We start from the raw sequence: 25,641 nt of genomic DNA, 5'->3' as shown, positions 1-25,641 counted from the left end.
GGGGATGTAGCTCAGATGGTAGAGCGCTCGCTTAGCATGCGAGAGGTACAGGGATCGATACCCCGCATCTCCATATCTTTTTGGTTATTTTCCTACTTTTTCCAGTATGTGGCTTTAGCGTAATAAAATCCCAATTATATTGAAATACAGTAAATAACTATTGATTAGACTATATTATATGATTGAATTCCTACGAGGCTTAACAAGAACAATGGTTATCCGAAATTATGATTGGATTCCTTGAACACAATTATTATACACAGGATAAATTATTGTATCACTGCCATCTATTTGTTGTACTATTACTCTATTAGATTTAAAATTTTCAAAAATACTAGCTAGAATTAATCTATTTTTCTCAAATGATATATTTGAATTAAATTGTAAGGATTAAATAGCGATTTCCTGAATTAGATTTCAGCAAATTTTTTAAACTGAAAAATGGAAATTCAAATTAATAAAGATAGATGATCTATGGCATTCAATTTTAAGGATGTTGCATTTTTTTCGTCAAATGATCAAATCCAAGCTTAAAAATCGAGCATTTTAAATCAAATTAATTATTTGTTAATATTTCTTACCTGTAATTTCAGAAATCATTGGAGCTACAAAAAAAAATTTGTTTGCAATAATAACATATCAAAATGCATAATATCTTTTTTTACTTTATTAGTCAAAAGAAAAAGTCTCAAAACCTAAAAATGCGCATAATGAAATTAATAAACCGATGTTGTAAAAAAAAAAAATAACAAATAGATCGAAACCAGCTTCATCAACTCCAACGACAAACACAAGTCTTGCAACCCTCGATCAACTCCAACGACATACACAAGTCTTGCAACCCTCTTCACTTGGGGAGATCTTGATCAATTGCAGCAACATAGTCTTCCTCCTTCATATATAACAAGAGTCAATACTGAAGCTAAAAAGTAACTATTTTAACCGTAGAAAATGATCACTAACCTTTTCACTACCATCAAACTCTGAACCCTCAGATTTTTCACTCTCACTATCAGACCCATGGTTCTGGACCTCTGAAGGGATGGCGTAGGAGGAGGGCTCTGGACCATAAGGTCCATAAATTCTGCAAATAATTACCATCAACCACACAAATAGTAAAAAGATGATTACATTTTGTACATTGTAACATACCTCAAGAGGCACATCCACCCAAGGTACAATCTCCTTCATTGATCGATACTCTCCCCCTATCCGGCGACGGGCTATGTCCTCATGTATACCCCACCAGCCGTCTTCACGGCACCAGTAAAAGTAGTACTTGACATTAAGTGTTACACGCATATCCAAGACGTTTTTGTGTTTGATCCTCCTAATGATATGTTCTACTAACAAGCGAAGGAGAACATGGATCTTCAAGGTCTCTGCAGCCTAAAAAGAGAACAAGAGTAAGATCAGTCTAGTTCGAGCATTATTAGAACACAAGAAGTAAGCAAAGAAGCATGTAAGTGTGAGAGAGATTGTACGCTAGCAAATCACAAATCTTATTCAGGTCTTAGCTCAAACATAAATCACAGTAACTTCAAAAACATAAGCATGTAAGTGTGAAAACATCAATAAAAATCACTAGAATTCCCTATAAGCAATATCTCTAACGTTTATTGTGAAACTCTCGATACACTAAACGAACAAGCTAGAGAGATTGCACACAAGCAAAATCACAAAACCTGTTCAGGGATTCAGTTATATCACAGAGCTTCATGTATTTCACTCAAATCATCCTCCGACCAATCTCTATATATATGCTCAAATCTCAAACAAAATCAAAGAAATTCAAATTAATAAAGATAGATCATCAATGTATACATCATTGACATTCAATTTTAAGAATCCTACTATTTTCAATTGGGAAGTGCAATTTTGAATATAACCTTAGAAAGTGTAGATAATTACATTATCATTCCAATGGAATGAATTATGATATTTATAACAGACGAGGAGTTAAATGTAAAATATTAAAAAATTATATGATGAGATGATTTAAAATAATGTTCAACATGTGCACAGTACTCATCTAGTGTTGCATTTATTTAGTTAAATCCGAAATTCAGAAATCGAGCATTTTAAAGATAATAGATTAAGAAAATATATTAGCAGGTCAAGAAGACAAAAAATTTCAATATATCAACATATTACCGGTTATACGTAAATATGTTAGAAAATATATTAATAATTAGTATAGTTGTAAAAAAAAATTTTGTTTTGTGTTAATGAAGAAACATTTCATACAATTAGGAACCTTAGATAGCCAAATTAATATAATTTTTTTTGTATAACTAAGTTAATTTTGTAAATAGCCTATTATTAATTAAAATAAACTTTTATTACAATAAATACACTATATAAACAAGTATGTTTATCCATTTACAATAAATAAATATTGAATCATATTATCATGTAAATAATAATGATAAAATAAAAAGACCTAGAGAAAAAATTACACAAACTACTTTTTGATACAGAGTAAACTAGCTGTATATAATTTTTTAATTTTCAGCTTATCTGTATTTGTATTTGAGATTTTTGTCAACCAAGCTTAGCTGTATATAAAGTTAAAACAATGACTTTCTACATTAAGATGTAGTATTAAATTTATCATAGTAGTGTGAAAAATAGCATATAGGCCATAGTTTATTTGCCACTTGAACTATGTGACTCAATAATCAATCACGACTAGATCATATACTATTATGAAATAAATGTTAAACAAATTGCAAATAGGAGTTGTTAAAACCTATAGCACCAAAACGTTAAAACGAGGACAGCACATGTCAGTCTGTAAGTGTACGTATGTATGTATGCTTATTATATACACATATGCAGGGGCAAGAAGGATAACACAATATCCCAAAAAAACAATCTTCGATTTGAGCAGCCATGGTCTCGGTCGGAGAATTTCACAAGGGAGAAATCCATGGGAAACCTTATCTCCTATACCAAAACGTTATAAAGCCACAAATACACATCCCAAACTCCTCCGAGGAAAAAACCATAATCGAAAACCCATTACCAATCCAAAACGAAAGAGACTTCGTGGATTCCGGCGACAACCTCCCTCTTCCACCTCTTTTTACATGCCCTTCACTAAGATTCAACTTAACACTCGAGACTAATATATGGGATTATGATCTCAGACCTGATATTATGGAGCTCAAGATTTCCCATCTACTTGATGACAATTTGATGGATCATTATGAGAATCATGACATATTCCCTCTGTTTTGGTGCAACAACAAGGAAGCTGATCATCAAGGGAAGGATTGCAAGATTTGCGCATCCCAAAAGGTCGGCACAGACTACTATTACTGTGTCAAGTGTGATCAAAGGTACCACAAAGAATGTGTTGAGTCTCCACTTGAGATCAATTATCCTTCCCACCCCAAACATTCTCTCCAACTTTATTTTTCTGTGAAAACATCTACGCATTGCATCTTGTGCACACCAGAAGCAGATTGTATCATTTACTATTGTGCTCTTTGTGACATTTATATGCATCCTCTTTGTGCTCAGGCGGCAATACCTTTTTTTATAGACCAACCAAAAAGACATGACCATACCCTCTCCCTTTTCCCTAGACAAGCTTCCTTGACCTGCAATGTTTGCGGTTTGGTAGATAAACTTTATCTCACTTACGTCTGTCGTTCTATATGCGATTTCGTAGTCCATAGTGATTGTATCCATATCCCACAGACCATACGAATATCTCGTCATTTCCACCGTGTATCTTTCACTTCTTCTCTTCCATCAAGAAAGTGGTGTTGTGGAGTTTGCCGCCGAGAGATTGACAGTGATTATGGTGCATACACTTGCAATGTGTGTAGTGGCTATGCAGTTCACACAAGATGTGCAATGCGTAAGGATATATGGGATGGCATTGAACTCGAAGGAGTACCAGAAGACGAAGATGTTGAGCCTCCGTTCCGAAGGATAGCGGATGGAATAATACTTCACTTTTCTCACGGCTGTCATATGAAATTTGAGACCAATGGAGTTTACAAAGAAAACAAGTTTTGTCAAGCTTGTGTCCTTCCAACCAACGAGGAGAATTTTTATGTATGTGTGGAGGAATGTGACTTCATTCTACACGAAACATGCGCCAATGCTCCGCGGAAGAAGGTTCATCCATTACATCCTCATCCAATTGAACAAAAGGTTGTCCATGAAAACTATGTGTTCGGATGTGGTGCTTGTATGCGTGAGAGCAGTGGTTTCGGATATGTGTGTACCATCCAGGATTGTGACTACATGCTAGATGTAGTGTGTGCCTCGGTTTCTGAGCCGTTTGATTATCAAGGCCATCAACACCCTTTATTTCTAGCTGTAGACCCCAAAGAAACGACAATATGCCACATTTGCAAGTTTACGGGAGTTCAGAAGGTATTAAACTGCATTGAATGTGATTTTATTATATGTTTTAAGTGTGCTACCTTACCATACATGGTAAGGTATAAACATGATGAGCATTATCTCACATTTTGTCATGGAGATGAGGCAAGTGGCTCAGACGATTGGTGTGAGTTATGCGAAGGAAAATTAGCAATTGGAGGAAAAGAAGGGTTCTACAAGTGCAACGATTGCTCTACCACGCTTCATATTAATTGCTTAGTTGGCCCTGATCCATATATGAAACCCTATCATACTTTCCGAATGGATGAAGGTAATCAAGTACATTTTCACCGCAACAGTTCTGCAACCAGGCCAATTTGCAGAAAATGCAAAATCCGTTGTCCATATCCAATATATTTGGAAATCATAAATAATATGATCACTTCTTTTCTATGTAGACACCCAAAAAACGTAATGTAGGGAAATCCTTACAAGACACGACCATAGAACCATTGAGTTATGTTGTAACTAACAAGACTTGTTTTAATATGTATTTTTTGGTCTTTCTCGTTGAGTGTACGTTCATGGTTGTCCAACCTTGTTTGTTTGCATTTCAAATAATAATATTTCAAGCATTTAGTAGAACAGAGCAGTCAGTTCTGTGGATTCTCAAAGTCATAACTCTTTAGGGTTTTAGTAGCAACGTGTATGTTGTTGTTCTTAAACTATTCCCTAATCACAGTTTTCAACTCATCTAAGCCAATACAATCAATCTTCGACCTTATCAAGTCTCATGTATACTCACTCATCTGATTATATCAATTTTCAAAAAAAAAAAAATTGTTCTCAATTCAAGTTGTGAATACTTCAACAATCTAACAAACATTTTGATACGGATTTGAAATGATTTTCATGGACTCCTCTAATAGTCTTCTACCGCCGCTTCAAAGTAGTGAGACTGCCAGTTTCTTCTTTGAAAGGCTGAGTTGACACATCCGATAAAGCTGGGATCCTCGAAACACTTCCTTTCCCTTTTCTCGCATTTGGACCGATCACTTCGATCATGTACCTCCACCCATCAATCGGTCTTCTTCTACTGAATATGTGTTGCTTTATAAAACTTGCTATCTGCATGCAAATCAATCAGAAATTTCAAGAACATGATGAAGAAATCTAGAAGAAAGTCACAACAAGCTTTTGAATCGTTTCTATTGGAAGAGATCAGACTTGATGTATAGACCACCAATGGGATCATTTGTATGAAGATTTGGGGTGGTTGTACCTGAAATTTGCAAAAGGCAGTCCGACGATCAAATTCTTGGAGAAGTATGTCTTCTTCTCTTTGTGACATTTCCCAGAGATTTCCATCTTGTTCCTTTGCTGTTGATTCCCAACCATCAGGCTTGTTCTTCATTTCAGATCCACTCGAAACCTCCAATTTGTCAAAATCATGGTCTACCGAGTCGAAAATCCTGAATGTTTTTTTAACCATCAAATGATCAAACTCACCAACAAGAAGTCAACCGATCGTCCAAAAAAACACATCTAATATTATAAACACAACAAAGCATCCCAAGATAATTGAAACACCAAGATATATCCCTATAGCAAAACCTCTATAACCGTTTAATATGAATCTTAAATAAACATACTTGAGAGAGAGATTGTGCACTAGCAAATCACAATCTTATTCAGGTCTTAGCTCAAACAATAAATCACAGCAACTTCAAAACATGCAAGTGTGAAAACATATCAATCAAAATCACCAGAATTCCCCATAGCAATCTCTCTAACGTTTATTGTGAAACTCAATACACTAAACGAACATGCTAGAGAGATTGTACACAGGCAAAATCACAAAAGCTGTTCAGGGATTCACCTAAAACGTTAAATCACAGAGCTAGCATGTACTTCACTTAAATCATCCTCCGAGAAATCTCTATATGCTCAATCTCAAACAAAATCATAGAACCATTTCAAGGATTAGCTAAACCACAGCCCAGTGAAATTAACACAAGACTGATCGAACAAAACCCTAAAAAATCGAAATTAAAAATTGAATATAGGGGAAAAATCAGAAATCATTACTCAGAGCAACTATCAAGAAGCCGATCAATATCATCAGCTCCCCCACCAGATCCTGAATCTCCCAGTTTAGCTTCTTCCAATTTCTCAATCTCCTTAACCCACAAAGAAGCATGAACTCTTTGCTTCTTCAACCTATAATCCTTCTTCATCGTCTCCAAACTATAAAGCGATGATGATGATTCTCCTCCATCATCAATCTTCACTTCTCTCTTCTCCACTTTACCACTCTTCTTCCCTCTCCTCTCGTTCCAATGCTCATTCATATCCTCCACGAACGCCTTCGCTTCCACATCGGTTTCTTCCATCTTCGCCGTCGAATCGAAGTTCACGTCTTTCTCCCATGGAGCTCGGCTCTTATCCGTGAGATCATCTGGTAACCAAGCTGATTCCCATGCGTCGTTCCATTTGTCTTCATCGTTTCGAGGCTTCGTTGACATCAGATTGACGAGAATCGACGGGAGATTCGAACTGGGATGCGAAGCAATTGGATTTTTGGTTGTGTTTCTTGCGATCAATCCTACTACACGATGAAGAGACTTCATCTTCTTCTTCCTCAGTTACGAAAATGGAAGAACAAAGCTCTTCTACTGTGTTCTACAGATCGATAATGGCGTTTAAGATTAGTAAATTCATAAACCCTACGAGAGATTTAAGAAGAATTGGGCCTTCACATTATAGGCCCAATTTAGTAGATGGGCTTTTTTAAAAACATCACATTTCTTTTTCTTTTTGCGTTGTTCTGATTGATTATGATCTAAATACAGCCTTTGTGGAAACAAAAAAAATAAAAAAAAAAACTAAAAACAGCCTAAAAGCAAAAGAAGCTAAACGAAGGGTAGTACGAAAAAATGTGTAACTTGTAAGCAAGAGATTGAGATATCTTAGAGGACACATCTAGAAAGACATAACATTTGCCCCTCCTTACCCCAACAAAAAAACAAAAGTGACGCTTTCTTTTTTCTTGGTCGTCATGACAAAACACTTAAGAACCAACGCTGTAAAGTAAAGTGAATCTAAACGATTCGACCTGTAAAAAAAAAAAAAAAAAAGGAAAGGAAAAGCAGAACAAATATAGAAAAAAGTAAGAACTATGAACAAAGGACCAAAAGATGGCTAGATTATTAGAAGAAGAAAAAAAAAACATATTTGATTAAAATCACATACAACATTGTTAACCAGATCTGGCAAACTCTAAAAAAGCTTTCAACTTTTAACGAACATATTGTAATCTGTTTCAGTTTTCTTTTTCTTTTTTGGAATCCACTTTTTCTGGTCTCTACACAATACAGGGATGATTGTATTCAAATCGAAAAATTTGTAAGGAAAGAAAATAAGGAAGAGGAAGAAGAAGAAGAAGCATAATAAAGGTTGGAGCTTGGGGGGACCTTCAACAATGGAGTCTTTCTTGACTGACTTGTGAGCTAACCCATCAACAAGAATCTGGAGGGTATTCAAATGGACAGTATTATAATTTTTCTGTTGTTTCAGCAACCCATCACCGCGCAATTGTACACGAAGTTGGGAGAATGTTTCCTGTCAAGCAATGTCCAATGTGGTGGACCGCCTTCACTCGGTATCCAAGAATTCAGCTCTATGAACCCACCTCCCGAGTACTTCGGTCCACCTATAACAATCAACCGCTCTCCACAAGCTCTGAAAGCAAGTCCCCATCCGTTAACCGAGCCAGCTCTTTCAGGCAATCTTCCAATAGTGAACCATTTCTTATTCTCCTTGTCATACTTCCTCACTTCCATATCAGCATGATCAGCAGCATACAATTGGTTATTTACAACAGCAACAAGAGGAGGTGCTTCTGCTGCTGGTGACATATCAGCTTGATCAGCACGGCTTCTTGGAGGCGACAAGTCAGGGACTTGCGTCCATTTCTTGGTCTCCAAATCATATTCTTCACCGCAGGTCAAGACTTTCGAATCAGCACCACCGATTCCTCCAATCACATAGAACTTCCCATCCATGAAAACTCCCGAACACATCTTCCTCGGTTTGTACATCCTCGGAAGAGTTACCCAGGTCTGAAGCTCAGAATTATACAACTCCGCAAAATCAAGAATCTTTCCCTGGGAGTCACAACCACCAGCGAATATAGCAATCTCTCCAAGGCTCGCGGATCCAAACAAACACCTCGGAGAGTTCATCTTCATACCAGAAGACCAAGAATTAGTCAGAAGGCTGTATCTGTATATTACATGAGAAGCAAAATCATCTTTTCCTAAGACAAGCAGGTCTGTCCCAACGGCCAGAGACTCCTTATCGGTACACATGAAGGTAACACTGGAAGGCATTGTTGGCAACTGCATCCACTTTCTCTCGACAGGATCGAACGCAACCCATTCCAAGAGCTGGCATGAGAAGTAAACCCAATGTTCAACAAACCCGTTTTGTCTCCTGACTCTATAAATCTCTCCGGTCTTCACCAAAGAACGGAAGTTCCGGTTCACAGAAGCAATTGAACCGTAATCAGACCTGGAGCAACGGATCAAACAGTCTATGGAGTTGTCCCGACCAATCTCATTGATAAGAGAATGCGAATCAGATGAATCACCACCGTTTTCATTAGAATCAGATTGCTCTTGCTCCTGCCTCGATGATGAGCCGTCACCATTCACAGCATCTGCTTGCTCTTCCCCACTCAACGAATAGTCAGAAGAATCGCTATCGTACGTAATCGAAAAACCCATTAACTTAAGTGATTTGGTCTGTCTAATCTCACCAACAACCTCCTCCAAAGCTCGTTTACCATTATTAACGAGCTTAGTCTCAGAGACGACATCATCATCATCATCCTCTGGATACATGTAAGACTTAGACCACTTGGATTCAGAAAGACGAGAGCTTGAGAAAACCCTTGAACTCAAACACGAATCTGGTGATCGATCTTCCAACATATCTTCCAACAATTTTGCTCTTTAGATGATGATATGAAATCAGATCAATCCCGGAACCCGAATCAACAAGTCTTCAAATTTCGAATCCAAAACCATTCGGGATGGATTCAGATTGTAGAATTAAAACCAAATCACCTAATTAAAAAATCAGTTCAGCAAGAACAAATCAACACACACCCCCAAACACACGTAAAGTTCCCAGCTTTACAAGATCCAGATCTCCAGATTCCAACCCAATTTCACACAAAAAGAGAGGGGAAGACAAGAAAAATCAAACCCGGAAACTCAAATCATCTTCTTCGATCCCCCGATCTGGTTCTTGAATCCATCTGCTGAAGAAGGAATAAAAAAAAAAAAAAATGATACTTTTTAAGATTAAACAAAGAAGAGGTTTGGTTTGGTTGATTAATTAAACAGATTATTATAATTATTACGAAACAGAGATTGGAGGAAGAGAGGACTTACGAGATTTGGGATAGAAGAAGAAGAAGATAGGAGAATTATAATAATTATAAATTATACTAAAAGCTTTAAGAAGAGCTGTTTCTGTTCTTCGCGTTTTCTTTCTTTCTTTCTTCTTTCTCTCTATCGTCTCTTTTGATTCGCTCTGCGAATCAGAGTGAAGCTTTGGTTTCTCAGAGAGCTTCAAAGTTAAAAAATCTTTGGGAGGAACAATTCTCTATTTTTCTCTCTCTTGTTTATTCCTCTTTTGTTAACTTTTTTTCAATTTTAATATGCAAATTTTTTAAATGCAGTCAAATTTAATTTAATATTATATATATTTAAAAACGGAACTGAATTAAATTAAATTATATAATATTTATATAGTTCCTTTTTCATCAACCTATATTATAAAGTTGAAAAGAAAAACAAATACTAGTTAGAGAACTAAACTACTATATTAATTTTGGTTTTTCTTTTTCTTCTCCAAAACTTAGATGATTTGCTTTGGTTATCTGTCATAAAGAAGAAAGTTTTTTTAATTTTATTTTTTGGGGTTAAAGAACAAAGAAAAGAGTTAGATTTGGTTTTTAATATCTTCTAAAAAGGTAAAATCAGGAGACCTAAACGATTAGCCACCTTTAAATTACTATTTTTAAGTTTTTTGTTTAGTTAGTAGAAAAGGCTTAATCTCCCCTTTAGTGACGTTTTTGGACCAATTTGGTTTTCTTAAATTGTGATGAAGACATTTTGATTCTGGATAATTTAAAAAAAAAAAACACAAAAATATATGTTGATGGAAATAAATTGGATTGTGTGTAATTGTTAGCAGGATGAGGAAATCGGGAAAAAGAAACAATCTACTTTTCAGCGTTGAATGCAGATGGTTCAGAGTACTTCAGCTGTTAAATTTCAGTGGTCAAAAGGAATTTAATTTACTTGCAGAAGAAAATAAAATAAAAAGTTGTTTTACAAAATCCCACGTCATTGAATTTTATTATCTTTATCTATTTTACATCCTTTATATCATGAAAGTACAATATATTTTCATACAAATTGACGAATGCTTGTATACGATCAGAATCATAATATAACTGATAAATACATAGAAAATAAATGTCAGTGACGAAACGAAGTACCATTTCTTCTTTTACAAACAAAAAAAAAGTACAATTTTTTTTAATCCAAATATATTTTCATTATATTTGATGATTGTCGTTATACGGATATGATCAGAAATATATTATTTTTAAGATTACCGAATAATAACATAATTAAACATGATGGCGGGAAAAAACAGAAAAAAAACCGTTATCAACTACCTAAAGAAACAAAACGGTAGATAACTAACTTTTTTTGGTTTGTTATTACTGGACCACAATTGACCGACCCATCAGCTAAATATTTATATTTGTATTTTTAAGACATATTTTTTTATTAGTTTAAAATTATGGAGTTGTATAACATTTTAATTATTTTAGCATATATATTTGGTTTTTTATTTCTATTATTTTATTATTTTATAGTCAAATTTCCTACTAAATAATATATTATTTTAATCCTCATTTCAATATTTATATCGTTATTTCGTTGTCAATTTTTTTTCAAAAAAAAATATTTTAAAACTATTTTCTCCACAAAAGCTGAAGTTATTAACTATCTTAATTTAATGTGATACTATTTAGTTGAATGAAAATTGTTGTGGTGTTTTAATTTCGACCAAATCGATTATCAAACAATAATAAGTGTTTTTGTTTACACAATTCATTAATTCATTTTTATTATTTTCGTATAGTAATTACTAGCTAGATATGAATCTTTTTTATTTTAAAGTTGTATCCCAAAATTAACATCATATATTTAACCTTTACATTACCTATAAACATATACAACGGGGATAACCAAAAATATTAACCTCAGATAATTAATTAGCTGACTCTTAAACCCTTTCCAAACTTAAAAGGTTACTAGCACTTTATGTGGTTCCATTAAACAACAATTAGTACTGTTTTGTTTTAACGATTTTATTTACAGCATATTGTACGGGAAAGAGAATATTTGTTTCAGACTCACTGGAACAAAGCTAAGGGGATGTTAGAGGAATACGAGAAAGCTGGCGACGAGCAATCTAGGGGCCATGAAACACGTGCCTACGCACGTGAGGCTGTCTATATATTACATTATCATGTTTTTACATGTTTTTAAGTCTTTTTATTACTATTTCGTCACCAGGTACCATTTACTGGTTGGTTTCGTTAATATAGCAGCATTTGTAAAATTATTTGATTCCAACTCCTGATTATGCTCCGTCAATTATAAGTTTAATTATATATAAATAAATATAAACACTTTAGGTTGCGCCGAAAGATTCTACCGTGCACTAATGGCCACTATTATCCAATGAAGAATGGGCACGTGTGAGTTGTCTGTGTGTGTAAGTCTTAATATGTCCATGTGAATTGTGAAGTATTATTGGACGGTGCTAAAGTGATTTTACGAATAATCTAAAAGATCCATCTTTGAACCAATGATCTAATTTTTTCTATTTACTATTGCTAGTCTATCCTTACTAAATTTCTCGTTAGTTATATAACTTTATATCATGAACTTAAATCATATTGTCCCATGAAATAGAGAACTGAAACAACTATTATGCGACAATACCAAAACCATGATGTCGAGAACAAATATCGACTATAGATTGTTTTTTCTTGTGGTTTATCTTTATATACACACCATCATTAACTAAAACTATTTTAAAAATATTGTATTGAGCATTTGCGATAATACAATTATGAAATCAACGAGTTTGATATAGAGGCTGTTTTTTTGGTAAACGCTCTGGCTGCGACAGCGGTAGATTGAAAAAGCGTGTCAAGCGGAGTGGTAGTAATGTTAAACGACACCGTGGGCTTGAAAATTATAGATCTAAATGAGTTGCAGATGGCATCCGTTGAGTCGCGACGATATCAAATCGATCGCTGAAAAATATTAGCGACATATCAATCTCCATCACCGTTCATCATCTGCGACACTTCTCTCTCATCTCTATATATTTTGCTCTCCGGCAACACTGTTTTTCTTCTTTACTTGTCGCTGCCGCAACGTTTAGCAAAAGAACAGCCTTATAGAAAGAAAAAAAAATGTATTTATGACTAGACGGCATATTCAACTTTTTTAATAAGTTACAGTTTTCTGTTTATGTTATCTATTTGGAGTTACATTCACAAATCTAGTGAGTTTAGAGTTAGATTAAAGTTTCATAGTTTTTTTTTTTTTAATAAAATGTTAAATTATACTCAAAAGAAAAATAGCTTTGTTACATCGTGTACTTCGTTTGGCGAACTGTTTTAGTAAAAAAACATAGAGATATAACTACAATCATTCTATCTATCTGTTAAACTTATAAAATTCATCAGTCTTCTTTTGCTTATAGCTAGATGTAACTAACATCATGTTCGTGTGCACCATATATCTTGTGTTTTCTTTGGATTTCCATATTGTTTCCTTTTTACATAGGCTAATAACATTTTCAGTTTTAATATCTTAGCTGGTCGCACAAAGATCAAGACCATCTTAAACTCTAATATTAAACCACACCAGAAATTATATATATATGTGAACATCGAGAAAATTGAACGTCTAAGAAAAAACGAATTTACATTAGGATTTTTTTCAAAACAAAATTTACAAATCAATATATGAACAAGTCGGATTCGGACCTAAAAAACAAACAAGATGATGTAATTTTTGTTGTTGTTGGGACAATTAAGGTGTTTCTTCTAGTTGCTTTTTAGATTTCCACTTTTTAAATGATTTAATGAAGTGAGTGTGGATATAAGAGTTCGTAAAAGAGCTGTCTCCACGTGACGTGATTCTTTTTAATTTCTTCACGTTCTTCCCACATTTCTATATCTATCTTTCAATTCGATGGTTACATTCTCATCTCTCAACATACTGTATATAATGACCATTATTTAATTATATAAATTAACTTTAAACAGTTATACGTGAAAGCCCCATCCTTACGTATCTGTTAATCACAACTATCACCTATCGACAGAGAAAGACAAAATTGCCAACCAATCACTATTGTTAGAAACAATATTTATTTAAATAACGCATATCTCTTTTTATTTTTTTACTATATAGTATTTTTTATAACGTATAAATTTTTGGATCTGTCGTTTGAGAAACGACGAATGAGTTATTTTCAGGCGTCAGCCATTCGACGCGCTCGGCGTTAAGGAGATGACGTGTTAAGTTATGGTACATAAGTTTTTTTTCTTCTCTTTGTTTTGGTCGTAATAGCCGCTGCGTTCAACACGTGCTCTTTCTAAAATGTACAATTACTAGTAGTTCATAATTACTAATCTTTAATTAACTTATTGATTAAACCTTTTCATAATTAATTGATATATTTCCAATAACCCTAAACCAACATTTGATAATAATGTTATTGCACAATATCATCACTCCCCAAGAAGATCAGAGCAGATTAAACCGAAGGTGTAAGGTTCAAAGTTTTTGGAGAAACCGAGTCAATGCTACCATTTTTTTTTTTCTGTGGTAAATTAGAAAGTAGTATGTTTTGTAATTAAGCTTCAAATTTTGGGAACAAACCCAAACACACATGCTATGTATACATGCAAGCAAACAGTATATCTTCATGAAATTAACAACATTAATAATTTAGTGTACATTATTTTAATATTGATAGATTAATTTCTATGTCATGTTTTCGAAACCAAAAAACCTAAGACGTGGGTTCGATATTTTGTTATAAAATATGTCAAAATATCTTATAATTTCATGAATTATTTGAATGATTGATCTATATATTATTTAAGACCAACCTACTTTTATATTTAATTACTAATATTTATTCATATTATTTTATAGCACCACAAACAAACCAATTACACCATAACAACTAAAACAAACCTAGAACGTGGAGTTTCACACCATAACTAACAACTCAACTCTACTGAAAAGGATTAGTTTTTGAACTTTTGATAAAAGTGCATTTGGTAATTAAGAAAAAAGAAATGGATTGGACATAAAAGAGCTGGGATCGAGGTCATGTGTACGTGTAGAGAAGGAAAGAAGAAGAGAGTGACAAGGGGGAGAGATGGAGAAAGAGAGACGTAAGTATTTAATTGTGTGTGTGGCTCTCTCTCTCTCTCTCTCTAGCTTTCATTTTCCACAAGCAAAGCAAGAATAACAATAGTATCTCATCTTTGTATTTTTTTTTACCAATACATCATATGCACTTGTTAGGCACACGTCTTTTTCTTTTTTTCCTCCTTTTTTATCTACAACTTTCTTCTTTTATTCGTTTAATTCGGCTCCATCACGTTCACACACATTTATGTCATAATGTTTTACAAACATGTTTACATTAGTTATTGTAAAAATATACATATTCTTGTAATAGTGACATTGGCATGCAAGAAGAAAATAATGAAAACATGTATACAAATCTCTTGTTAAACACTATTTTCTTTGTTAACACCTAAAAACATCTCGAATGATTTTACCTATTTTTTCCTCTATAATAGAGGAAAGTTTTGCTACAATGGTTTTCTCTATTTTTTTTTCTAAAAATCTAAAAAAGAATATTTCAAATAGATTTTTTTTTACAATTAACACCTTTTATTTATAAAAATTGCAACTAACTCATTTTAGTTTAAATTTGTAACACTTTCATAAAATAATTATTTTTATTTAAATTAATTATTTATTATTATAAATAGCATTACATCGTACAAAAATTATAAAATATAATAGATTTTTAACCATGTGCATTACTGTATTTTTCCCAAAGTAATTTACCGGATTATTAAGTTACTAGTATTGGACCCGTACATCGTACGGGAAAAAAAAATATTATAAAGATTAAGATGTAATAAAATTAAACATAAATTATTCACACTAAGACATATACTACAAATGTGCCATTTTGTATAAAAAGATATATATATATATATATATATATATATATATATGCAACTTTTGATTTCATGTACAATACAATCGACAAAAATGAGACTAAGAAAATGAAAATGAATTATCTGTTATGTTAATGTCATCTATCATTACAGAGACTACGATAATGCAAAGTTGGGAATATATATGTGGACATGTTCATTATTCACAATTAACAGTGCTATCATATATATGTCTCTTCTATTTGTGTCCCTTTTCTATTGAATATTACTTCCATCAGATCTAACCAACGCCATTATTGTTTGAGCTCTCTAGTTATCATCATCGATCATCATCCTCTTGATGAATCACAAACCCATTCTTTCGATGAAACCCATTAACCGACAATACAACAATAAATGCTTTGAGGACATGATCTTGAACCAAAGTAAGCAAATTTTTTTTTGTAAAATACAATTGAAAACATAGTCAAGCACAATAGAGTGTTCAACTGGAGTTTGTTGGGTATGAAATAATGAAAGCAATGTAGAAGTGGCTAAATATAAACAATTAAAATTAAGCTATTTACCTTGTCATCCACCACTATTAAATCAAGTCCATCCACAATTTTCTCCAGTTTATTGTGATTCAGATCATCTTCTCAAATTCAAGCAGGTGGCTACCACAATAATACATGAAATGAAATTGAAAAATTGACATTAGAATTAATAGACAAACATTCTGATAATAAAAACAAATTCTAAAAAATCTATGAAGAGAAAGAAAAAATCTAGAACACTAACTACCAAATCTTCCAAATGAATAGATAAATTCAGAATCAATGAGTTCAAGAGAAATGAATGAATATAAACAAAGCTTAAGTACTCACCTTTCTGAGAATTGTAACTGTAGGTTTATATGGCAACCAGAAGAAGAAAAAAATTGGAGAGGAAAACAGAGAAAATCGTAATCATAGTGAACAGGAAGAAACAAAATTTGGTGTTAAATAGGAGATTAATTCAGTTATAAATCTTGATCGTGGAGGTGATAGTGAGAGTAAAATTAGGGATATATTTTTACAGTTTTTGTTTAAAAATTCTCAGGAACAAAAAAAACTGAAAAATATTTGTTTTAATTTTTTTTTCTTTCCACGATCTCTTGCTTTTTTTTATATATACATATTTGTTTTTAATTTAAATGTAAAATAGAAATCTATGTGGCATGATATAATTGGCAAGGTGACTTGTGCTTTATAGGATAAAGGATTAGTTTTTTTTGTATTAAAATAATTATTATGGATTGACTGAAAATAAATATTATAATTTATAGAAATTATCTTTTCCAAATGGTAGTCTCAATATTTTAGACTAAATATTTATACTTAAATTTATATTATTAGTTTCTAAAAATACTTATTTTATTAAATTTGTATTATTAGTTCTTAAAAATATTTATTTTGGTCATAAATAAAATAAGTTTAAGATTAAGAGGACTATTTTGCAAATAAAATAGTTCACATCTATTTATAGAGGAAAAAATAGAGTTCCTCTAAAAATAGGAGAAAAAAATAGCAATCTCTATTATAGAGGTGATAATACAGATCCATTGTAGCAAAACTACTCTATAATAGAGTTTACATGTGAAAATAGAGGACCATTGGAGATGCTTTAAGTAAAAAAACAGTTTACGAAATAATATTGCTATTAATTTAGTAACACATGTTCATATAAGAACTTATCTCCCTATATGATTGTACATAAATAGTTGTTTTTATTTTATATATTATCATGAGTTTTTTTTTTTCCACAAATTATATATTATCATGACTATTCCTTTTTAAATAGCATGTAATTGTGAGAGTTATATGAATTTGAATGGTAACGCAACTGACGATATTAGCATACTAGGTTTAGACCCGCATGTACGTGCAGAGTTATTTCTGCATAATCTTTTTAAAAATATAATTGCCAAGCGATCAAACCCGTTTAATATGTCTGATTGAAACGTTTAATTTTTTTTTACCCGACAAAATCTCATTCTTTGTAATTCATATGAGTAAATAATATATCCGCATATGTTCTGCTTGAATTCTTGTTCCCAAAATTCTCGTCCCGTATTTTGTCATACATGAATGTACCCACACAAAATTCTCATAACCTGATTACTATGGAACTAATTTTTGAACGATTTCCTAAAATAAATACATCTGTTGATTAATCTATTTTTTTCTTCTTAATATGTAAATTGGGTCAGTTTGGCAACATGAATATTTGATATGATTTTTTTCTAACCCTTAAGTGTATTCTCCAATTAATAGTATAGATTTCCTTCAATTATTGGATGAAATATTTCTTAGTTATACTAAGGACAATTTAATGTAAATCCCCTATAATTTAGTTATGGTATTATATCACTGGATTTTATAAATTTTAATTGGTCATTAGATCTCTATATATCTCAGATATTGGTATAATATTATTACTTGTTGTCATTTTTATTGGACTGGATTTTCTAAATTTTAAGATTTTTGTAAAAATGCTATAACTACATATTTATATATAATGTTTAACTATATAATTATCCAAATTAAAGTATATATTCATGTCATTTTAATTGGTGATCATATGATTTTTTGGGCAAATATTGTTTTTAGTAAAAGAATAAACATTGAGCCAGTTTCAAATGATTTTCGATTCTTTCACCATTAGAGCTTTATAAAATTATTAGAAAGGTAACATTATTTATATTTGTGAAGAAATGATTTTCGAAATATATATATATATATATATATTCACATCTCATAATAAAGTTATATTATTATATTACAATACATTGTGAAATTAATTTAATTTTAAAAATATGTAGGGGATAATATTTATCTATTTTTTAATAATATTTACCAATTTTAGACTTTATTGGAGAAAAATATTGTGTATATAAATAAATCGAACATCAGTAGCCGTTGACAAAAATAACAGTGGCAGTTTTATGTAATTTTATGGAATATTAATGGTGAACAATAAATTAGGTACGGAGCTCTCTGGCGACAACACATCAGCTTTTTTTCGAGAATGCTATCAAATTTGAAAACTACAATCATAATGCAAGCTCCATCATTGTTTATTCTTCTAATAGGCTTAATATTTGGGCTAAATCTACCACAGTTATAAATTACAATATGGGTCGAGTTAAAAAAAAACTACAGGCCCAACCTAAAACCCCATACCGATCCATTAAAACGACATATTTTGGTTGGGCATTGCATCCACTCTGGTTTTGGTGTCGGTGACGGTGAGTTTCGTCCGCTATTTCTTTGAATTGAAGCAACGGTTTTGATCCGATCAGACCAAACTCAAATCCAACGGTGGTGATTACGTAAATCCCGAGACGAAGACGTTGACTAGTAAGTTACGACCAGTAGGTATAATCTCAGCCGTCCATTTAACAGGATCGACGGTTCCTGTAAAAAAACGAATATTCTACTTCTTCTTTCTTCTTCTTCTTCTTCTTCGTCACTTTTGCGCGTCTCAATCACTCACACACCAAAATCGATCGCATCAAAAAAAAAAAATCACCCGCCCGAATTTGACTCTCCGATCGTCTTCCTCCGAGTTGAACCCCTAGAATCTAGATCTTTTGAGAAATTGGGCTTATCGTAGTAAAATCTGATTGGATCGGAATGAGATATTGTTGATTTCGATTACGAAATTAGGGATCTGACGATGAGTGACTCGGTGTCGATCTCGGTTCCGTACAGAAATCTGAGGAAGGAGATCGAACTCGAGACCGTGACGACGAAGCCTCATCATCATCAAAACGAATCTGGTTTTTCGTCCTTCTCTGAATCTGCTGCTTCTCCTTTGAATCACCCTGATTCGGCTGATGGTGAAGCCGTTTCGAAGAATTGTAGCTTAGTAACGTTGGTTCTTAGTTGTACAGTCGCTGCTGGAGTTCAATTTGGTTGGGCATTGCAACTTTCTCTTCTTACTCCTTATATTCAGGTACTAGTACGCTTGTGGCATTTCGAGGGTGTAGCTTTTGTACGAGGAAGTCGAGTACTTTTTGTAGGTGACATATTGAAGTGTTATACTTTTGATTAGGTAGTTGTTGTTGGCCAATTTTATTTGACATTGGAGTTTGGCTAGATTGCTTTTGTTCGTTCGGTTATATAAGCATTTGTGAAAATTACAAGAGAATTTTTAAAGCTTTCTTTTTTAGAACTAGTGTATGTTTATTCAGAATGATTATCATAGGATTGAATTGTGTGTTTAAACATGTCTGTAATATTTTGTTTGCTGGCAGTAGTTTATTTTCTGGTTGCTGATGAACCCTTTTGAGTTTTATCTAACAGTGTTACTTTTGGCTGGTCTATGCAGACCCTTGGAATATCACATGCTTTTTCTTCATTTATTTGGCTATGCGGCCCAATTACAGGCCTTGTGGTAGGTTTGCAATCAAATTTTCTTTTCTTAGTTTGAGCAAGTTATACTAACTTGGACGTTAGGATCTCACGAGATTTGCAGATTTGGTTTCTCTATATAGGATAAGAAACTATATTTCTTATGCGGGCATACATTTTTCTACCCCATTTTGTTAGTACTTATTTGTTTGTTGGGTTTTAGGTCCAGCCTTTTGTTGGCATTTGGAGTGATAAATGTACTTCAAAGTATGGAAGAAGACGACCATTTATTCTTGTTGGATCAATCATGATCTCAGTAGCAGTAAGGGCCTATAGAAGATATGATTTCTTTATAAAATTTCCTTTAGGATATAGCTGGCTACATGGTGTGTTTATATAAGCTAAACAAAAGCTTGCAATTTAGGTGATAATAATCGGGTTTTCTGCAGACATTGGATATCTGTTAGGAGATTCAAAGGAGCATTGCAGGTTGCTCTCCTTCTCCCTTGCTTATGGCATTTTTTGTATGGAATCTATAAATTAAATTAATTGACGACTTGATTTGTATCTGTAAATGCAGTACTTTCAAAGGCACGCGAACCAGGGCAGCTATTGTCTTTATCATTGGGTTTTGGTTGTTGGATCTAGCAAACAATACAGTACAGGTTCAGATCTGCTTTATCCAATCTACTAGAGTGGATAATATTAGTCACTACCTCTATACCAAGGAATGATGTTTTCGGCTTTTTTTTCAGGGACCTGCTCGTGCTCTTCTAGCTGATCTATCAGGTAATAATGGAATATTATACCATACATGTAACAGACCAGAGCTTCTATTCATACTCTAGAATCAGATTAAAATGCTGTGTATCTAGTTCTATAGAAAAACACTTAAGGAGATGTCTCTTGTTATCCTTAGGCCCTGATCAGCGGAATACTGCAAATGCTGTGNGTGTTCTGCTTGTGGATGGCTATTGGAAATATTCTTGGGTTTTCTGCCGGTGCTAGCGGACATTGGCAAGAGTAATCTTCGAGATCCTTATTCTCAAAAACTTGTATTCTGTTTCCTCATTTGCAATTTTGCCTTTTTCGTCAGCTGTTTAATGATCAGACAATTTCACTGAGCAGATGGTTCCCGTTCCTAACTAGTAGAGCATGTTGTGCTGCGTGTGGAAATCTCAAAGCCGCGTTCCTTCTTGCAGTGGTAAGCAGTATGTTTAATTTTCTGGCACATGCATCTTACTAAGCTTTGTACAAATTCGATGGAACAGTCTGGTTTTAACCAAACCTCACATGTTTATATATTGTGAGTCATATGTCGCAAGTTAAGGCATTATGTCTTTATGATTTATGAGGTGGTTTTGAAAGTTAAATTCATATAAATGCACCTAGTGGCTTTTGTTCTTGTTTTGTTGTCTAAAGATATTTTTCTATATGTTTATAAAGTTTTATCATTTTCTCAGGTCTTTCTCACTATATGTACTTTTGTCACAATCTATTTTGCCAAAGAGATTCCTTTTACAAGCAATAAGCCAACCCGCATACCAGATTCTGCACCTTTATTGGATGATCTCCAGTCTAAAAGCGTTGAGCACTCAAAGTCCAATCATGGTACTACGAATGGGATCAAGTATGAGAGAGTGGAACGTGATGTGGATGTACAGCTTGGCAATACAAAGAATGACCATCAAGAGGAGACCTTTGTTGATGGCCCTGGATCTGTTTTAGTGAATTTGCTAACTAGTTTAAGGCATTTGCCACCGGCTATGCACTCAGTTCTCATCGTCATGGCTCTTACATGGGTGAGTGCCAAAGAAACATTAGTTATTTACCTTTCCGAAACTGTTTCGTGTTCTTAGTTTCTTTAATGACCTTTATAATTTTTTCCTTCTGTTGTAATTTGGTTGTGGTATTGTACCTTGCAGTTATCGTGGTTCCCCTTCTTTCTGTTTGATACAGATTGGATGGGAAGAGAAGTTTACCATGGGAATCCAACGGGAGATAGTTTGCATGTGGAACTCTATGATCAAGGTGTACGTGAAGGTGCACTTGGTTTGCTACTAAACTCGGTAAGAATGGTTATAATAACCTGTTTTCTAATTGCTCTGCTTGTCAAATTCAATCACTCGCCCGTTATTGATTTTTTTTTTTTTCCGTTTTCCGTAGGTTGTTCTTGGGATCAGCTCATTTCTCATTGAACCAATGTGTCAGCGGATGGGTGCACGGGTTGTATGGGCTCTGAGCAATTTTACTGTATTTGCCTGCATGGCCGGAACAGCTGTAATTAGCTTGATGTCTCTCGGTGATTACAAAAATGGAATCGAATATGTAATTGATGGGAACAAAACAACAAGAACTGCAGCCGTAATCGTCTTTGCACTCCTTGGTTTTCCTCTAGCTGTATGTATTTTCTTTAAACCATAATTATCTTTTTGCAACTTTTCTTTAAATATGTGATAAACCCATACTATTTTCTTCTTAAATGCAGATCACATACAGTGTCCCTTTCTCTGTCACAGCAGAAGTCACTGCTGATTCCGGTGGTGGTCAAGGTCTGAGAAAAGATTCATATCTTCCACTGCATTCATAGTTTTGTACTTAAATCTTAGATTTCAGGAATCCCTAATGGTTTATTTTCCCCCACTCTAGGTTTGGCTATTGGAGTGTTAAACCTCGCAATCGTGATTCCCCAGGCAATCTCTCTCAAATCTAATTACAGTGATCAAATCCATTCTCTTGTATAATGCCACTCACTTCGAGTGTAGCCTTGACTCTTAATAAGTGTCTGAATATGGTTTTGGTTTTAAACAGATGATAGTATCACTTGGAGCGGGTCCATGGGATCAATTGTTTGGAGGAGGAAACTTACCAGCGTTTGTTTTGGCGTCTGTGGCTGCTTTTGCTGCTGGAGTTATCGCCTTGCAAAGGCTTCCGACATTATCTAGCTCGTTCAAGTCCACCGGCTTCCACATCGGGTAAAATCTTTATATGCCAGGATCACCAATACAAAACCGAAACACAGGGTCTTTTCCGACAGTATAGACATAAAAATTCAGATTTAGATCCATTCGATTCTTTTTGACCACGTTATCCTCTCGGCGTATATGTATGTAGTTTTTTGTACATTTAGTTTTTTTTATATATATTTTTTATACATAACAATGTGACTCTAAATTTACAGTACCTCTTCTCACTTTAGCATAGTGATTATCTTCGTTATTTTGAATCATGTGTTTCCTTCCACAAAAATAGAAACTTGAAGCAACATATTCCAAACTCAACTGTCCAACCTATAATACTATTGGTTCTTTAGTCTATGATGCGTACGTTTTCCCAACATTACCAGACTAATTTAAATAATCTTTTGTTAATATTTTCGTATAGGAAGAACTGTTCATATGAAGCAATATAAAATTTAACATCATTAGTAAATCAACATTTGCATCTCAAGTAAATAATTACATACAACGACTTAATGACTCCTTGTACCCAAGTTTCTATTTTAGGTGGTACTAAAGAAACAAACCCATTTCTAGCTAAAGAAAGAGAACACTAATTCAAACTAGTTTCACCTATACACAATGTACGAAAATCATAACCAAACTATATCTGCAATAACAATAATAAAAAAAGATGTGATATTTGGTTATATGTGACGAAACGTTCGTCTATAATTAATTTATAGAAATAATGTGTCCATAAAATAATAAATGCTCATATTAATATCGTGGGTTGTTGAATTTGTTGATGGCAGAGTCTGTGTCTATAACGTTCCTATTATACGCATTTCAAAAGAAAGAAACAACATTCAAACTACAGTAGTTAGTTTCACGAATATGTAAACTATATCAAAAACCAAACTCTATCTTCAATTATAACGAGACAAAACAAACCGAAGTTAAGTCTAAAAAATAATTTAAGTAGACAATGTGGCCAAAATAATAATGACCATTATATCGTGGGTTGTTGAGACACCCATAACAATAAAAATAAAAAACATTGAATGCCTTTGGTTTCTCCTCCTTTAAAAACCTTGTGTGTACATTTTCTTCTTCATCAACTCATCCTCATTATCTCTCCCTATAATTTTTCTCTCACTCTCTAGATCTCTCTCTTTCTGAACTTTCGCCAAAGATTGATCAATATGGCCGCCAAGGGAAGAGGCAGTGCATCATGGTCCGTTGGAGCTATCGTGGCTCTTATGGCTGTGTCAGTGTTGTTGCTTCATGCTGACTACGCTCAAGCTGTGACTTACACGGTCGGTGACTCTGGTGTCTGGACCTTTAACGCTGTGGGTTGGCCTAAAGGCAAAAACTTTAGAGCCGGTGACGTTCTCGGTATACTTCATATCCTTTTTAATCAAGTTTCACTTATTACTCTGTTACTCATAAGCAAGAAATTAAGTTTTCTAATCTTCATGGCGGTTCTAATTAGTATGTTAGACAAGGTGTGCTTTTGTAAAAAGTACACGACAAATTAATTGCTATTCATCCTTAAAGTTCATTATGTACTGTATGTTTTAATGTTCAAATGGAAGTGTTTAGCATATAAATTTGTAGTATAATTAATTAGAGTCAATATTCTAATTAGCGAGTGAATAGAACCTATAATGTATTTTACTTAATTTATTTATTAAATTAGTTGAATTAAAGTTTTGATATGATTAATGAACACTATTATCGTGGTTAACCTATAGAGTTAAGAAGTGTATGTATACTTGTTATATATTTAAACTCACACAATACAGCCATTTAAACAAGCTAAAATAACCCTTTTGGTCATGCACATACAAAATCGTATTTTTAAATTTGACTTTTGTAACGAAAATTCCTAATATATACAGTTACAACTAGTTTACATATCATAGTGTCAATAATATGAAAGAGAGCGGTTAAATAAGTTAATTTTATGATTTAACTTTAAAAATTATTTCCTAAATGTGTTGCAGTGTTTAACTATAATCCGAGTATGCACAACGTAGTGAAGGTAGACAGTGGAAGTTACAACAGCTGCAAAACCCCGGCAGGTGCGAGAACTTACACTTCAGGCAAAGATCGTATAACTTTGTCTAGAGGACAAAACTTCTTCATCTGCAATTTTCCAAACCATTGCGAAAGCAATATGAAAATCGCAGTCACCGCGGTTTGATCGATCATCCAGCAATCAAACTAGTTTGATCACATGCATGTTATGTTATTAACAAAATATTAAGTATGCAATAAAGTTCGTGTTATAATGTATTTCTTATGATATGTTTTCTGAAATATATCTGGTGCGTTCTCTGTTGAGAACCAGAGTCGTCGATTTAGTGATCCTCTATTTTATGCAATATGCAGTATCAAAACAGTCCTCTTTCAAAAAGAATGAAGTTTCCAAGTGCCAACCATAAGCCTGATATAAAATCTTAATCTAGAACAAGTTCATATTGATATAACTTCATTTTGGGCTTGGTGATGGCTGAAGCCCAAACATTACAATTGCTCACTAGCCCCTTAACTGAGCTAGTTAACTGTTTTGAGGGTTTTTGTTTGTATT

General features: G+C 33.5%; 3 protein-coding genes, 1 long non-coding RNA gene, 1 other non-coding gene and 2 pseudogenes across 6 annotated transcripts; 4 read left to right on the top strand and 3 right to left on the bottom strand.

The window, feature by feature from the left end:
- TRNAA-AGC lies at positions 1-73 on the top strand. Its single transcript has one exon. It is a non-coding gene; the product is annotated as a tRNA-Ala (tRNA).
- LOC104790059 lies at positions 2,874-4,492 on the top strand (annotated as a pseudogene).
- LOC104790058 lies at positions 5,113-7,048 on the bottom strand. Its single transcript, XM_010515756.2, has 3 exons — positions 6,433-7,048; positions 5,627-5,816; positions 5,113-5,472 (listed from the first exon to the last, which is right to left on the bottom strand). Exons 1-3 carry the CDS (start codon positions 6,972-6,974, stop codon positions 5,278-5,280), a joined length of 927 nt encoding a protein of 308 aa, XP_010514058.1. The 5' UTR covers positions 6,975-7,048; the 3' UTR covers positions 5,113-5,277.
- LOC104790057 (F-box/kelch-repeat protein SKIP11) lies at positions 7,554-10,040 on the bottom strand. Of its 2 annotated transcripts, none has more exons than XM_010515754.1 (2): positions 9,804-10,040; positions 7,554-9,670 (listed from the first exon to the last, which is right to left on the bottom strand). In XM_010515754.1, exon 2 carries the CDS (start codon positions 9,336-9,338, stop codon positions 7,917-7,919), a length of 1,422 nt encoding a protein of 473 aa, XP_010514056.1. In that variant the 5' UTR covers positions 9,339-9,670; positions 9,804-10,040; the 3' UTR covers positions 7,554-7,916. The 2 variants fall into 2 exon arrangements, with proteins under 2 accessions (XP_010514056.1, XP_010514057.1); XM_010515755.2 differs by having other exon boundaries at positions 7,554-9,667; positions 9,804-10,032.
- LOC104790056 lies at positions 15,873-16,830 on the bottom strand. Its single transcript, XR_768614.1, has 3 exons — positions 16,597-16,830; positions 16,297-16,386; positions 15,873-16,088 (listed from the first exon to the last, which is right to left on the bottom strand). It is a non-coding gene; the product is annotated as an uncharacterized LOC104790056 (long non-coding RNA).
- LOC104790055 lies at positions 19,206-23,204 on the top strand (annotated as a pseudogene).
- Positions 24,155-25,414, top strand: LOC104790054 (basic blue protein-like). The gene is made up of 2 exons (XM_010515753.2): positions 24,155-24,443; positions 25,055-25,414. Exons 1-2 carry the CDS (start codon positions 24,251-24,253, stop codon positions 25,252-25,254), a joined length of 393 nt encoding a protein of 130 aa, XP_010514055.1. The 5' UTR covers positions 24,155-24,250; the 3' UTR covers positions 25,255-25,414.

The sequence above is a fragment of the Camelina sativa genome, chromosome 6, assembly GCF_000633955.1.
Source record: "Camelina sativa cultivar DH55 chromosome 6, Cs, whole genome shotgun sequence".
Lineage (NCBI taxonomy): Eukaryota > Viridiplantae > Streptophyta > Magnoliopsida > Brassicales > Brassicaceae > Camelina > Camelina sativa.
This window is presented reverse-complemented; position numbering and strand designations above follow the sequence as displayed.

Excerpts from the sequence above, each read along its gene's own strand:
- LOC104790058 (XM_010515756.2), bottom strand. The coding sequence starts at position 6,974 with ATGAAGTCTCTTCATCGTGTAGTAGGATTGATCGCAAGAAACACAACC. Across the intron at positions 5,817-6,432 it reads CTTCTTGATAGTTGCTCTGA|GATTTTCGACTCGGTAGACC; the intron begins GTAATGATTTCT and ends AAAAACATTCAG. Across the intron at positions 5,473-5,626 it reads CTGCCTTTTGCAAATTTCAG|ATAGCAAGTTTTATAAAGCA; the intron begins GTACAACCACCC and ends ATTTGCATGCAG.
- LOC104790057 (XM_010515754.1), bottom strand. The coding sequence starts at position 9,338 with ATGTTGGAAGATCGATCACCAGATTCGTGTTTGAGTTCAAGGGTTTTC.
- LOC104790054 (XM_010515753.2), top strand. The coding sequence starts at position 24,251 with ATGGCCGCCAAGGGAAGAGGCAGTGCATCATGGTCCGTTGGAGCTATC. Across the intron at positions 24,444-25,054 it reads TAGAGCCGGTGACGTTCTCG|TGTTTAACTATAATCCGAGT; the intron begins GTATACTTCATA and ends AATGTGTTGCAG.